Source organism: Mesocricetus auratus, unplaced genomic scaffold (assembly GCF_017639785.1).
Source record: "Mesocricetus auratus isolate SY011 unplaced genomic scaffold, BCM_Maur_2.0 Super-Scaffold_100015, whole genome shotgun sequence".
In the NCBI taxonomy this organism is placed as follows: domain Eukaryota; kingdom Metazoa; phylum Chordata; class Mammalia; order Rodentia; family Cricetidae; genus Mesocricetus; species Mesocricetus auratus.
The window spans coordinates 41,783,291-41,799,449 of NW_024429198.1; the positions used below are offsets into that span (position 1 = coordinate 41,783,291).

Below are 16,159 nucleotides of genomic sequence, written 5' to 3' on the forward strand. Positions count from 1 at the left end.
CCCAGGCAGCTCAAGTTGACCTTGAGCAACCTCTACAACACTGGGATCACAAGCTACATGCTCAGCTATATGTTCCATGTTGTGTAGTTCTGGAGATTAAACTGAGGCTCTCTGCATGCTAGGCAAGTAACCTACTGACCTGTACCCCAGCCTGGAAAGTGTTCTCAGGTGGCATATGACATCAGTCTATATTCTGCAAACAGTGAAGCAAAAAGTTATCTTTAGCATACTTTTCAGATACTATGTTCTGGGTATTTTTTCTTTTTGTTGAGACTGTATAGCCTTGGCTGGCTGGAGCTCACTACAATCTAGGCTGGCTTCAAACTCATTGTAATCTATCTGCCTGTGGCTCCTGAATGCTGAAATTAAAGTTGTGTGCTACCATACCTGACAGGGCTCTTCTTTTTTAGATAAAAACTCACAAACAATTTAAAATGGTAGAATTTATTTTAATATAATGATATACATATGCACATGTACTATTTTAAAAATAAGCATGGAGATGATAATAATTATAAAACATAAATCAGCCCTAATTTAATATTATCCGAATAGAAGAGCAGGTAGAGAAGTCTGTCTCACATTGTTGCACTTACATTTTACAGACAGAACAGACACTTAGTGAAGAGTCATTTACCCCTTTTCAGTTTCATGTTATCATGAATGCCCCTCTTAACACTTACATTCAAGTCATCAAAATCTCTTAAGTTATTAACATACTATTATGTCACTAAACTGAGTAATCTAAAAATACCAGCCTAAATTAAAACCCTGAGGAATTAAAATCTTTTACACAATAGTTTTGGTTAAGTGCAATTCATGTTTTTAAGGACTACTTAATTTAAGGTCATACTTGGTAAGGCAGAGTAAAAATAAGATCTACAACAGTAACAATCTAAACTATCTTTAGTTTCTTGCTACAAAGTTGCTTTGTTTCCCTAAAAAGTAGTTTTGCACATCACTGGACCTCTTCACCGCCTGCTGGCTTATCAGCTTGACACTCAGTAGTTAAAATTTGTGCACTAAACTCAAGTGCTAACAGTGGTGGTTCAGACTTAATGCAGCCAAGGAGCTACATGGTGGAGAGTTCATGTCCATGCTCGATCATGGCTTGCACAAATTGCTTGAAGACTCGATCCATGTAAGTGCATTGCCTGGGCCAGATTCCTTCCAGAAAACCAATATGGCCGCCGTAAGAAGTAAGGACCAAAGCCACATTAGGGTTTTGCTTAGCAGTTTCTATTGGGATAGCTTGAGGAATCGAAGCAGTAAGGTATGTGTGTGGATACGGGGGTGGGGGTGGGGGCGGGGTGGGTGTAAAGAAGTGGGAGAGAAAGAGAAAGACAGCGATTATTAACATTTCTCATTTCTAATTAGTAAAAACATCATTAAACAAATACTTGTCATGAGTGTGGTTAAATGGAATGAGTCCAACTAATTTATACCAGTCACCTATACTCTTATAATAAACCATACTTCTAGTCTTGTACTAGATGTTATTTTTAAAAGAATCAATCCAAGATTTTATATCACCTAAAAATATAGGCTGTGTTTTGGCTGTGAGATGGGCTTGTGCCCTGCCTGATAACCCGGAGCTTGATCTCTGGGACCCACATGGCGTAGAGATAGACCTGACTCAGACTCCCACACAGGTGCTGCAGCACTCACAGGAGTGCATGGATGCTTGTGCACAAACCCATACAGAAAGGCCAGATAAAATAAAATAAAATAAAATAAAAATACAGGCTGATTCTTGTTTTGAGAAATCAAAACCAAGCAAAGCTTTGTGAGAGTTTGCAAATTCATTCTGTATAATTTTGATTATATGCAAATTTATATTTCTAAGCATGATTGATAACTGTACAAAGGTCTTAAAGCCCCAAATGTGATATATATATTAAATGATAGCAAAAACAAAAATAAAATTATGGCCAATAATAATGAATGTCTACCTTCTGTTGCTGAGACATCTAAAAGGGTAATTATCTTTTTCTATCTTTCTGACTTTCTCTTTACACTCAGCAGAAAAGAAGCTTTATTGGAAAATAGGGCTCTGAAGCGAAACAGAAATAATTCACAAGTAACAGCAGTGTTTGTATGCCCTCTATCACATCACCTCTGAGCGGAAACTTCAAGGGCAGGAACGAAAGTTGTTTTCTTTTTTCTCCTAGGCCTTAGAGCACAGACAGTGTGGGAAAGTGTGTGTGTGCTCGTGCAAGGACACGGCACATGCCCCAAAGACTAACTGGGACCTTGTGAACGGGACCTAAGCTCTGCAGCTGGTTCCACCCCTGCACTCTCAGCTGTGTCTAACCCTGATTGTTAGCTAACAGTGTTATCAGAACAAAGGCTCTGCCATAGTACAGTCTGTGAACGATGTGGGCGGCCTGTTCCCTGAGGCTGCAGACAATTGTCCACTATATGCTAAGACTGTTTTAAGGGCCTGGGAAAAAACAGGAAATAATGAGTTCAAACTTCACCTTGTGGGTCAGGCTAAATGGATGGATAAGCATCAGATCTTACCCAGTGAAATTAAGGGAAGCAACCACAGGGTAGATGCTAAAGCCACTTTCATTTTCTCATCTATAACCAAAGGCCCAAAGTGCCAGCCATTGAAATGATGGGTGATTCAAAATATCTGTGTGTGTTCAAGTGTTCTAAAATGTCACCGTGCATGCATTAGGTTTGGGATCTGGGTAATTATGCTGTTTAGTGGTGACTGAGCCCAGGGTCTCAAATGTGCCAGGCAAGTATCCTACTACTGAGCTCCAGCCCAACCCCCAAAGAAATGTTTTCTTTCTTTTTTGTTTTTTTCCTGTGTGGCTTTGGAGGCTGTCCTAGAACTAGCTCTTGTTGTAGACCAGGCTGGTCTTGAACTCATAGAGATCCACCTGCCTCTGCCTCCCAAGTGCTGGGACTAAAAGTGTGCGCCACCACTGCCCAGCTAAATGTTTTAAATCAAGTATTTGGAGAAAATGTTTAAAAGGTTTTTGTTTTTGTTTTTCTTTTGAGGGACTGGAGAGGTGACTCAGTGGTTAAGAGCACTGGATGATTTTCTAGAGGACTCTCATTTGATCCCCAGCTCCCGTATGGCAGCTCACAACCGTCTGTAACTCTGCTTCCAGGAGCTATGATTCCCTCTTCTGTCCTGTGGCACCACGCTAAGATACACATGCAAGAAAAACACCCAAACACATTAAAGGTTAAAAATAGACTTAGAAAGATTTTGTTGTTGTTGTTGTTCAGGCATGGTGGCTCCTACCTGACATACCAGAACATGGGAGGTGGAAACAGGCGGATCAATGGTCCAGGAAAGCCTGGGCTGTAAAATGACATCCCGTGTTGACAATGACAGAACAGTAACCATCCTTCAAACTTCACACAACAGCGAGAGGAGAGGTCAAGCCTTCTGATACTGAATTTGCAGATTACTTTCAATAAACAAACACATGCTTATCGCTGTTCTGTTTTTGAAATCAGGAAGTTTCTTTTTAATCGATTTTTATTATTTTAAGTTCTGCATGGGTAGGACAGGGTATGTGTACATGAGTGAAGTGCCTGTGGGGCCAGAAGGTGGCACTAGAGCTGGGGTTACAGGCGGTTTCAAGTTGCCTGATGTAGGTGCTGGGAACTGAACCTAGGTCCTTGGCAAGAGCAATACAACCTCCTAACCAATGAGCCATCTCTCCTGCCCAACTGCTATTCTTGAATTAAGAGAGTATGAAAGTTAATTTTGGAATAATTTTCTTTCTCACTATATCTAGGAGAAAAAAAAAACTAGGCTGTTTTCATTTAGAAATAAACTTTAAGCCCAAATTTGTTTCTAGCATCAAAATACTCAAGGACATTGTGTTTCTAAAGTCTCAAGTCCTCTTCTAGGTTAGGGAAGAAGAAAAACTTCTTTTATTTTGGAATTCCAGGAAAAAGAGGCAAACAATGCCGGTGTTCTCTCCAGGCAAAGATGCTGGAGCATAATCTGTTCAAAGAACCTGTGCCTGAGAGTAAAGAAAGGGACACAAGACCACATGAGAACATTGAAAACACTGGTCCTGCGGTCTGAACCCTTTGACACTGTTTATCTTACTTACTTATTTACTTACTTATGTATTTAGAGACAGGGTTTCTCTGTGTAACAGTCCTAGCTGTCCTGGAACTTGCTGTGTAGACCAGGCTGGCCTTGAACTCACAGAGATCCGCCTGCCTCTGCCTGCTGAGTGCTGGGATTAAAGGCGTGCACCACCATTGCTCGGCTTTTGTTTGCTTGTTTTTATGTTTTGAGTAAAGTCTTCCTGGCTCAGGCTGCTCTTCAACTTATTAAAGTTCAGGCTGGCCTTAGGCTCTTCTTCTTGGCTCTAGGCATGTAGTTTCATGCCAGGCACCATTTTAATTAAAAAATTGCAATAGATACTATATTACTATTATATTTTTACCATCACATTTCCTTAAAAAGAGAAAATTTAAAAGTTAAACCAGGAACTGGGGAGATGGCTCAGCAGTTGTGGCTCTCTCAGAGGATACAGGTTCAGTTTCCAGCACCAATGTCTGGTAGCTCCCCAGCTCCTGGTTTAACCAACACACACATGGCTTGTACTCACACAGACATACACAGAAATAAAACTAAACGGTAATTCTTTGAGAAAAAAGTTAGTTCACATCAAAGTGTGTGGGCAGATGGTGTCTTACCATGGCTGGGTGAGAACACGTCATCCACAGCATTTAGGCACAGCACTGGGATCCCCACTGACTTCAGCCTGCGGTTTGGACTGGCATCGGTGTAATAATCATCAATTGTGCGGTATCCAAACATGACTGAGGTGAATCGTTTATCGAACTCTCTAATAGACTTAGCCTGGAAAGCAAATTCAGACTTACTCTACTCTTGGAGTCACAGGAGGAAATAAGAACATTAGGCGAAGCTACCCATTACCTTCATGACCTGGTCCATGTCAATCTCTTTGACAAACATGTGCTGATGCCTGGAACAGAAGAAATTTCAAACTGAAAATTAAGATCACCTCTACCTCAGTCACACCTGAAACACATAAGAACATGTAGTTAAACAGCCTAGCACAGGGCATGAAGCTGGCACTAAAATAATATTTGCTGGGCCAGTGAGGGGGTATAGGCACATGCTGTTAAGCCCGATGACTGAATTCAATTCCGGACCCACAGGGTAGAAAGAGAATTTCCTCACACAGATGGCTCTCTGGCCTACACAGCATACTGCCCACACAAAGTTAATGAAAGCATAATGAAGATATTTTAAGTTTGCTTTACTCGAGTGTGCCTGTCTTGCATACCTTGGTATACATGTTGAGGCTACAGGACAGCTTTGGGGAGGTCCCCATTTCCCCTAAGGCTAGCCCCACCTCTGCCTCCCATCCTCCCATGAGGGTTGGGTTACAGACTCACACCAACAACCACATCTGACTCCACATGGGTTCTGGGGATGGAAACTCTACTCCTTATGCTTTCATGATTTATCCACCCAGTCATCTCCCAGTGCAAGAAATTGCTTCTTCATTATGCCAGCAAAATTAACACCTTTGTAGGCTTATATTTTAAAAGTTGGTCACTTTTTCTTTTCTTGGTCTTCTTCTTCTTCTTCTTCTTCTTCTTCTTCTTCTTCTTCTTCTTCTTCTTCTTCTTCTTCTTCTTCTACTCCTCCTCCTCCTCCTCCTCCTTTTTTTTTTTTTTTTTGAGGCAAGGTTTCTCTGAGTAGACCTAGGTGACCTAGCTGTCCTGAAACTTGCTCTGTAGGCCAGGCTGGCCTTGAAAGGTGTGCACCTCCGCACCTGACCCTGGTCACTTTTCTTTTGTAATCAATATGTATCCATCTTTTGGCAGTGATAGGGACTGACCTAAGCACACGGCCCAAGATTCAACTTTAGGCCCTCAAGTAATACTTTAGTCCAAATGACCCTCATTTTTCTCGCTACTGTCCCCACGCCAATGACCATGCCAGTGATAATTAGTAACCACTGCTATAATAAACAATGCCATGATGACTCTGTAGTATTTTAGCAATATGTATAATCAACATTTGTAACTAAACAAGCAGGTAAATTTAACCCAGTGTTAGATATCAACTTTCAGGAGGACAGCTTTCATTAAGTCACGTTTATATTTAGCAATTCATTTAAAAATGCATGGTAGGGTTGGGGTGGGAGCTATAGTGGTTGGGTATGTGCCCAGCATGCTTTAGGTCCTGGGTTCAATACCCAGCACCTAACAAATAGTAATGGCTATTAAAGGAAAACACCAGAAACATCTTGATGTTTTCTGCTTCTATGCTGGTTTTACTGTTATAAGATACACAATTCCAGAAAAACTGATGCGAAGACATTAGTTTGATGACACAAGAATCACGAGCTATGCATATGAAAATGAACTGCATTCTATTTCTTTCTTGTTTTGAATACATTTCCTTAATATTTAAAAAAATCATTTGTGTTCACGTGTGTATGTCACAGTGTGTGTGCGTAGGTCAGAGGTCCTTATTTGGGTCACAGGGGTTGTCAGGCTTGGTGGCAGTTGCCATTGCCCACTGAGCCATCTTTATTTTTTAATTTTTAAATTTAAATTAGAAACAAGGTTGCTTCACATGCCAATCCCAGCTCCTTCTCACTCTCCCTCCTCCTACACCCTCCCACCAACCCCCTTCCTCCCCTTCCCCAACCTCCAGTCCTTTCCCCAGGAAGGGTGAGGCCCTCCATGGAGGATCTCCAGAGTCTGTCATTTCATCCAGGGCAGGACCTAGGCCCTCCTCCAAGAGTCTAGGCTGAGAGAGCATCCCTCATTGTGGGATGGGCACCCAAAGTCCGTTTGTATGCCAGGGATAAATACTGATCTACTACCCAAGGCCCCATAGAATGCCTAGGTCTTCTCACTGACACCCACATTCAGGGGATCTGCATCAGTCCCATGCTGGATTCCCAGGCTGATGCCTGGGATTCAAGAGTTAACCTTTGTCAGGTCAGCTGTTTCTGTGGGTTAAACAAGCCCAGTCTTGACCCCTATGCTCAGCAGTCCTCCCTCTCTATCACTGGGTTCCTTGAGTTTAGTTCAACCCACTGAGCCATTTTGCTGGCTCACATTCTCCCATTTTAGGACACACCATGCTTAGGGAGCTATGTTACTCAACATGGGACACTCTTTCCGTTGTTGAGACAGGGTCTCTCTATGTAGCTTAAGCTGTCCTGGAGCTCACTATTTAGACCAGGCTGGCCTTGAACTCACAGGGATCTGCTGGCCTCTACCTTCTGCGTGCTGAGATCAAGGGGGTGTACCACCACATATACAGCATATTTTTTTTTTCTTGAGACAAGGTTTCTCTGTGTTCTGGTTGTCCTGGAAATCGCTCTGTAGCCTAGGCTGGCCTGAAACTCATAGAAATCCACCTGCCTCTGCCTCTGCCTCCCGGGTGGTGGGACTAAAGACAGGCACCATCACCACCTGGCAACATAGGGCATTCTTCACACATTACCTGAGAAAGAATTAGGTTTGGAAAAGACTAACAAGCAGGATCTAAGGAAACAGCCCAAACATATCACCAAACACACTCTACACTAATGCCAGAGTTTTCAGAATAATTTGGAAGAGCAACCTTCAAAGCATGGGGCACAGGCACAGAAAGAATGCTTTATGCCTTCTTTTGGGGGGAGGGCTTTGAGACAGGGTTTCTCTGTGTAACAGCACTGGCTGTCCTGGAACTCATTTTGTAGACCAGGCTGGCCTCGAACTCACAGGGATCTGCCTGCCTCTGCCTCCTCAGTGCTGGGATTAAAGGCGTGTGCCACCCCCATCCAGCTGCATTATGACTTTCATCTATATTTTTAACTTACTATTTTGATGTATTCATAATGTAGAGAATATTTTAGTATAGTAATAGATACACTGTATAAATATACATATACCAGTAGTGTCATATTCTGAAATTTCATACTGCTGGGTCATGGAATCTAAAATGTTTGGTAACTAAAGGTTCTAAATGTGCTTTACCTCTTAACTGAAGACTGGAGGCAAGTTGTCAGGTAGTAATTAAACAGCAGCCAGTTCAGGGGTTTCTCCAGTGACTCGGTACATGCGAAAGTATTCCAGCCAACTGAAAATGTCGCAGCTGCCATCAAAGGAGTCTTCGACCCAGTTTTGCCCAAGTAATTTAGAAGCAGCATTCTAAAATAGGGGGAAACAGGAAGACTGTGGCTGATTACATCTCTTAAGAGTCCATTTCTAACTGAGCACGCCACAAGAGCAAGGCAGGAACCAGGAGTGACCAATGTTTAGTCTGTCTGTCTTTTTTTTTTTTAAGGTTGGATCTCAGGCAGCCCAGCCCAGGCTGATCTTGAACACTCACCTCTGTAGTCTTGAACACTTGCCCTTCCTATCTTAGCTTCCCAAGAGCTGAGTCTGTACCATCACCCATGACTACTGTTTAAGTCCTGCATATTGGAAAGGCTGCCTCTGTTCTTTCCTCATGTTCACATTGTCTAGAGTTTTTACATGCACTATTTATTTGTGAATGTGCACACAGCGCGGTGTATGGAGGGCAGAGACAACCTGCCAGAGTAGTTCTCACCTTTCCCCATGTGGTGGGGGATGGGGGCGCAAACTCAGGTCATCAGGCTTGGTGGCAGGCACCTTTATCACCGAGACATTTCATCTGCCCATGCAGCACAATAAATAAAAGACCCAGAGACTGATATTGAGGTTCAAGCTTCAAGCTGAAGATCAGAGAGGCAAAGCAGTCAAGCCGGTAGATCTAACCTCTACCCAGCTGAAACGGCAATCCTGTCTCTACAAATCCTCAGGGGCAACAGACTCTGAATTCCAGTCTCCTCCTCCTTATATTCCTTTCTCCTCCCGCCTCCACCTCCCTGGTGCTGGGATTAAAAGCGTGTGATCCCAGGTGCTGAGGTTACCTTTATGTGAGCTGTTTCTTTTAGGACTGGATCAATTTCTTGAGGTCAGTGTGGCCTTAAACTAACAGAGATCAGTATACCTCTTAATCCTGAGTCCTGGGATTAAAGGTGTGTGCCATCACTGCCTGGTTTAAGTGGACATCTAGCTTTTAAAAATAAAAATTTTTGAAACTTTTAAAATTACATCTATTTACTTATTAATTTAGTGTGTGTGTGTGTGTGTGAACAATTTGAGGGGGTCAGTTCTCTCCTATGTAGATTCTAGGATAAAACTCAGGTCGTTGTGCAAGGCAGCAAGTGTCCTTGCCTGCTCAGCTATCTTCCTATTTTTAGCTCAGGCTGGCTTGGAACCTGTGGCCCTCCTGCCTCATCCTTCAGGAATGCTACAATTACACGTGTGCTCCATCACGTGTGATTTGAAAATTTTCCTCGGTAATGACTATGACTTGCACACAGTGAAGGCTGCTTTCTGTCCTGCGAAGAGTTCATCCTAGAGTTCTCATACAGTAATTCACATTTCAGCTGGAGATCAGATAAAATACACAGACCAGGGCTGGGCGGTGGTGGTTCACGTTTTTAATCCCAACACTCAAGAGGCAGAGGCTGGTGGATTTCTGTGAGTTTAAGGCCAGCCTGGTCTACAGAGCAAGTTCCAGGACAGGCTCCAAAGCTACAGACAAACCCTGTCTCCTCCCCCCAAAAGCCCCCTCCCAAACCAGAACAGCTGGGAAGGATCTAAAGCAGAAAGACCCCGAAATAGGCACAATCAAACCTTTAAATACATTTCAGGAGTGAGACACTGTCAAGACGCTACCTCAAAAGGTTATTTTACATGGAAAGAAGGACCCTATTTGCTCACCAGTGGGGTGGGGGGAGGGTAAACACTGGTGGGGAGGAGTCTAGATGGAGAAAGAACTCATGGATTAAGTAACAGATTTTGGGGAAATACGAACACTCGATATTTAGTGATATTTAAGAAATACTGTTAATCTTGTTCAGATGTATAAGAGTATTATGACTTTAAAAAAAAAGGAACAGGTCTTCTATTTAGATCCAACAAGTGAAATACTAATGTACTTTCTTCTGTGCCCTCCACTCCAAGAAATGCTGTGATACAAGGCTGATGCCTTGTGTATTGTGTAGACAAAGCAAGATCTCATTCCATTTCCCTGTTCCAGAATACACTTAATCTACTGTCCTGCCTTGGAGGCTTTATCAGACACTAAGGTGAGAAGAACAGACAGCACAGTTACCAGATCACAGCCAAAGGCCAAGAAGTGAGTCAACTAACTGATTTACTGTTTTGAGGTACTAGGAACTGAACTTAGAACCTCCCAAGGTTAAGCATGCTCTCTGCTCAGTGCCATTTGAAATAATAACAAATGATTATGAGGGTTAGTTAATAATAATCAGATTTGGGAATGAATTGGAGAAGTATAAGATTACCCATAAACTGATAATCACTGAAGCCAGGGGATGAGTCTTCCATTTTATGTGTTTGGAATTTTCTGTTCATTTCTAGTCTCACTGGGAGACTAGAATCTGGGTCTAGAGCTGCAGTTTCTTAACTCAGTTCTGGCTCAAAGCCCATACTTGGCCCCAGGCATCACAGGCCCTGGGATGACCCCAGTCCAAGGCTCACTGGGCATAAAACTCTCACTTAAACTATGCTTTTGTCAGCTGCATCTCAAAAAAATAAAAAAGAATGTGTCACAGCACCAGGCAACTAGAAGGTGTGATTCCTTCAAATAATTTACATGACATTAACATTCAGCCAGCTGGAAAAGCTAATCTAATGGTCAGACCTGGCCTTTGGGCACTGAGGCTTCAAGGCTGGATGAATAGGCCCCTTCCCAAGAGCTTCTGAATAGACAATTGGGGTCTCTTTCTATAAGGGCTAGCTTTGAAAGAAAGTCATGAATTTATACGATAAGGGGAAAAAGTTCAGCCCTTACTCTGTCTTTTCAGGTTCACACTGTAGGCTGAAGGAAAGAGACACTAAAATCTGCCCATTAAGCACAACCTGGAAATTCTGCCTGTTTCCACACTGACTCAGAGTTCCTCCTTTACTAGGTCAAGTCAGACCTTCCATGCTAATGTAAGGGATGGCTTCTTTATCAGAATCCAAAAAGCTCTGGTCAGAGCCTACTCTTCAGAGCCTATTCATGGCGGTCTTCGAGCACACGTCCTCTCAAGATGTTCTGAAAACTGAGACGGTTAATAAAGTTAAGACAAATATTTTCCATTTTAAATGCTGACTGGCTTTAAAAACCAGCTTTTTTTAAAAAAGAGCAATTTACTTCTATCTTATATATGTCTGCCAACCATGTACGTGCAATGCCCGTGGAGGCCGTAAGAGCTTACTTAGGATCCCCTGGAACTGGAGTTAACAGATTTAACAGATGGCTGTAAGCAGAGTGTTCAGAACCAAACCTGGATTCTTAACTAAGAACAGCAAGTGTTCTTAATTGCTGAGACAACTCTCCAGCCGTCCCCAGCCCCTGCATAATCAGATTTTAAAATAAAGGCAAATGGTCATTAGTGTGCCTGAGTACCAATAATGAATGTAGAATAAAATATATGCATGGTAAAAATAGTATAATGAAAAGAACATAAATAGCATTCATATTATAGAGTTTGGTGGGGGAAATGTCTATAGTCATATATATATATATATGTCTACTTTTTGATAATTTATTCTGCAGATAGTAAAAACAAAGATTTGTAAAAGAGAATTTTTCAGTAGATAAAACTTTAGAAAAGTGAAATACAATAGTTAGGTGTATAGGTATGTGTCTCAGTGGTAAAGTGTTTGCTTAACATGCACTGATTCTATGTTCAATCCCCAGCACTGCAAAAAATAAATTAAAAAGTAAGTTTGGACAATGGCAAAAGAGGTCTAAAGTATAGGAAAATACTAAATAATAACTTTTGGATTTCCTTACACACACACACACACACACACACACACACACACACACTACAAACAGTTGCTAGTGTCAGACAACACTCAAAGCGAAGTGAGGCAGGAGAGAGTTCCAGAAAGTGGCTGGGGATGCTCCACCAGGAAGCGCTTGCTGTCTTCCCAGAGGACCTGAGTTCAGTTCCCAGCACTCAGACAGGCTGCTCACAAACATCTGTAACTCCAGCTCCAGGGGACCCAATGCCATCTGCCGGCCTTCTGAGGCACCTCAGCCCCGGCATGGCATATACATACACAGACAAACATACACATAAATAAAACAAATCTTCACAAGATTCCAAATAACTCCAATGTAAGGGCAATTGCACAAACCATCTTAGCATAACAGCATCTGGAGTGGGAAATTACCAAAACTGAGTTTATCTGATGGCTCCCCAAGAAGGACTCACCGTTCCCTTTGCAACACAGAACCAAGGAAAATACTACAATTTGTCTAACTGAGCTGATTTTTTCCTGCCTTCCTTCAGCCACACGTGAGAGACTCAAACATCCACAGTTAAGTGCTGAACTGGCTTATGGTCCTCTCAGAGAGAGCAATGAGGACTGCTCCTCTTGCTTGTAGTAGAGAGAGAGAGAGAGAGAGAGAGAGAGAGAGAGAGAGAGAGAGAGAGAGAGAGAGAGAGAGAGAGAGAGAGAGAGAGAGAGAAGACAAGTCCTTACCCTCCCATTGACACTCCTGCTGCCAGAAATGGGGCCAAAGGGTACAGGCTGTGGACATGGTGGATGACTGTCTCCAGGTCTTCAGTGTTCGCACAGCAGTAAGTCCGTGGTGTCTGGACAAGAGGGCATTATTGTTAAAATATGAGGGGAATGATTTGTACAGAGTAGAAATGTTTAGTTTAAAAATCAAGCAAGAAATCACAAATATAAAAAATAACCTTGTGCTAGGGTGCTGATGGTACACGCCTTTAACCCCAGCACTCAGGAAGCAGAGGGAGGCAGGCAGATCTCTGAGAGTTCGAGGCCAGCCTGGTCTACAGAGCTAGTTCCAGGACAGCCAAGGTTACACAGAGAAAGAAACCCTCTCAAAAACCAAACCACCACCAACAAAATAACCTTGGTTTGTACATATAAAAACATGTTCATATCTTCTTGTACGCATACCTGCCACTTAAAATCGACGTGATTTGGTAGCACTAAGAAAAAAGACTTTGAATGTGCAAGGAAAACTTGGTATGAATAGGACAAGTTTGGTACAAATACCTTCAATTAAAACAGATGCAAATATGCAAATGTGTGAGAGAACATGCAGAGAATTACATTTTTTATTTTTTATTTTTTTGGGAGACAGGGTTTCTTTGTGTCACTTTGGAGCCTATCCTGGAACTCGTAGAGATCTGCCTCCTCTGCTTCCCAAGTACTGGGGTTAAAGTTGTGTGCTGCTACCACCACCGGGGAAAGAACTACGTTTTATAGAAAAACAATGTATGTTCCCTAAAAAAGACAAAATAATTCTTTATTAAAAAACAAACAAGCGCCGGGCGTTGGTGGCGCACGCCTTTCATCCCAGCACTCGGGAGGCAGAGGCAGGCGGATCTCTGTGAGTTCGAGGCCAGCCTGGTCTACAGAGCGAGTTCCAGGACAGCCTCCAAAGCCACAGAGAAACCCTGTCTCGAAAAAACAAAAAAAAACAAAAAAAACCAAAAAAACAAAACAAAAAAAAACAAGCAAACAGAAAAGATTTTCTAATAATGTTATTGAAAGGTTAAATTTCAGGGCATGCTGGTACACATCTTTAATCCTAGCATGTGGAAGACATACTTAGTGGATCTCTGAGAGTTCCAGGCCAGTCTGGACTACACACCCAGTCCCTGTCTGGGGGGAGGGGGAACTAAACTGTGGCTAGTTTCTCACCAGGGAACTTTTCCCTCCACCCTGAGGGCTGTCTACCCAATGAGAAGTGATATTTCCAAATGATGCCTTTATCTAGACAATACAATATAAAATCTGACATTAAATATTTTCTATGATACTGTATCCATTTATTCCTAGCCATGCTTCACTCCAATACACTTAATATATTAAATTATGTTAGGTTTATTATGCTTCAATAACATTAAAACAAATGGTTTCCATGTGGAATTCATCAATAGGGGCACTATTTATGGCAGATAACAGATGCTTCATTTGGGACTTGGGAGGAGGGACCAGGCCTCTAAAAGATATACTGAGTGTGTGTTTGTGAGCTCAGACAAGTTGACATTCAACTATATGATGAATCAATAGTAATAAAACAGTAATGCTAGGTAACAAAACAATAACACAAACACTGGAACTAGTTACCCACACTACTTGACTTTAATATTCTGATACTCATACCACACTAGGAAGCTTATGTATCACCTCCCATTCAAATATTAATTAGCAGCCGGACGGTGGTGGTACACACCTTTAATCCCAGCACTCAGGAGGCAGAGACAGGTGGATCTCTGTGAGTTCGAGGCCGGGCTGGACCGACAGCCTCCAAAACAATACAGAGAAACCCTGTCTCGTAAAAACCAAAAAAAAAAAAACCAAAAAAACCCACCAAATATTAATTAGCAGCTGCAGAAAATTAAAGTTTTTATGACCCACCCAATTAAACTCATCCCTAAATCACTGCCTATTATATTGCTCACTGTCATCTTTTTGAGATACATGAGTATGAAATACTACAAAGACAAATGTCACCCTGACAGAATGTGTACTGGCTAAGAATTCCTGAATCATTTAATGTGTGCTCACTGAAGCCTGAGGAAGGGCCTATTTTATATCTATTTTGTAAATGAGAAAATTGAATTGAAAGACTAACAGCTGTGATAACATTTTAAATGCACTTGTGGAGTGAAAAATCCAATGAAAAATCAAAAAGTCAAAAAAGAACATATTTCAATATACCCCAGAGAAGGGGAATGAAGCAAGATCTCATGAGCAGATTGGGAGCATGGGGGGAGGGGAGAGGGAACCGGGAAAAAGAGGGGGAGGAGAAGAGGAGAGGAAGATATGGGGGAGCAGTAAGGTTGAGTCAGGGGAAGAATGGAGGAGACCAGGATGAGAGATACTATAACAGAGGGAGTCATTATAGGTTTGAGGAGAGAGATAATACTAGTGGGATTTCCAGAGATCTACAAGAATGACACCAACTGACAAACTAAGCAATAGTGGAGAGACTACTTTAATTTCCCCTCCCTAATAATGAGATTGACGACTACCTTATATGCCATCCTAGAACCTTCATCCAGTAACTGATGGAAGCAGAGACAGATACCCACAGCTAAACATTGAACTGAACTCCTGGAATCCAGTGACAGAGAGGGAGGAGTGATGAGCAAAGGGGTCGATGGTGCTGGTGAAACCCACTGAGACAGCAGACCTGACAACGGGGAGTTCTCAGACCCAAGACTGATGGCTGAGAGGCCAGCATGGGACTGATCCAGATCCCCTGAATGTGGTTGTCAGTGAGGAGGACTCGGCAATCTCTGGGACCTTGGGTAGTAGATCAGTGTTTACCATGGCATACGAATGAACTTTGGGAGTCCATTCCATATGGAGGGAACCTCTCCCAGCCTGGGCACATGGGGAGGGCCTAGGCCCTGCCCCAGATGAAGTGACAGACTCTGGAGATCCCCCATGGAGGTCGAGGCCCTCCATGGGGAATGGTGTGGGGATTGGGTGGAGGGTTTGGGAAAGGGCTGGTAGGAGGGGCAAGGGAGGAGAGGTGGGAGAGGGAGCTGGGATCGACATGTGAAGCATGCATGTTTCTAATTTAAATAAAAACATATATTGAGAAAAAAATCCCAGCACAAGAAAAAAAAAAAGAACATATTTATCACACTCATTTGTAGTGACTGCATCTTGTCATGATAATTTATGTGACAAAATTATTCCTACTTGGTATCTGTATTATATATGAGTTTGGTCTTACTGAATAGTTTTAAATTTTGAATTATTCATAGAGTCCACATGTACTCCTGTTTTACAGGCTGTAAGTGAAGTATGTATACACATGTGGGGACACAGGTACATATACATATACACAGTTAAAAGATAAGAAAAATGCCTTGTGGAAAATTCTAGGTTCAGGATCTTAGTGCCAAAAAGTACAACAGATGTCACTTAGTTTCTTTTGTTTTTTATTTTTTTGGTTTTTCGAGACAGGGTTTCTCTGTGGTTTTGGAGGCTCTTGTAGACCAGGCTGGTCTCGAATTCACAGAAATCCGCCTGCCTCTGCCTCCGAGTGCTAGGATTAAACGCCCGGCTACTTAAGTTTCTTTTG

At 42.3% G+C, this 16,159-nt stretch overlaps 1 protein-coding gene across 1 annotated transcript in view; it reads right to left on the minus strand.

The window, feature by feature from the left end:
* Positions 1-428: 428 nt before the first annotated feature.
* The window catches only part of Abhd3 (abhydrolase domain containing 3, phospholipase), a 50,268-nt gene continuing 34,537 nt past the window's right edge, over positions 429-16,159 (minus strand). The window contains exons 5-9 of the mRNA XM_040757823.1: positions 12,565-12,677; positions 8,002-8,175; positions 4,928-4,976; positions 4,684-4,849; positions 429-1,251 (exon numbers count right to left, since the gene is read on the minus strand). Coding sequence (XP_040613757.1) covers positions 1,073-1,251; positions 4,684-4,849; positions 4,928-4,976; positions 8,002-8,175; positions 12,565-12,677 — 681 coding nt within the window. The 3' untranslated portion in view covers positions 429-1,072. The remainder of the gene's footprint in view (positions 1,252-4,683; positions 4,850-4,927; positions 4,977-8,001; positions 8,176-12,564; positions 12,678-16,159) is intronic.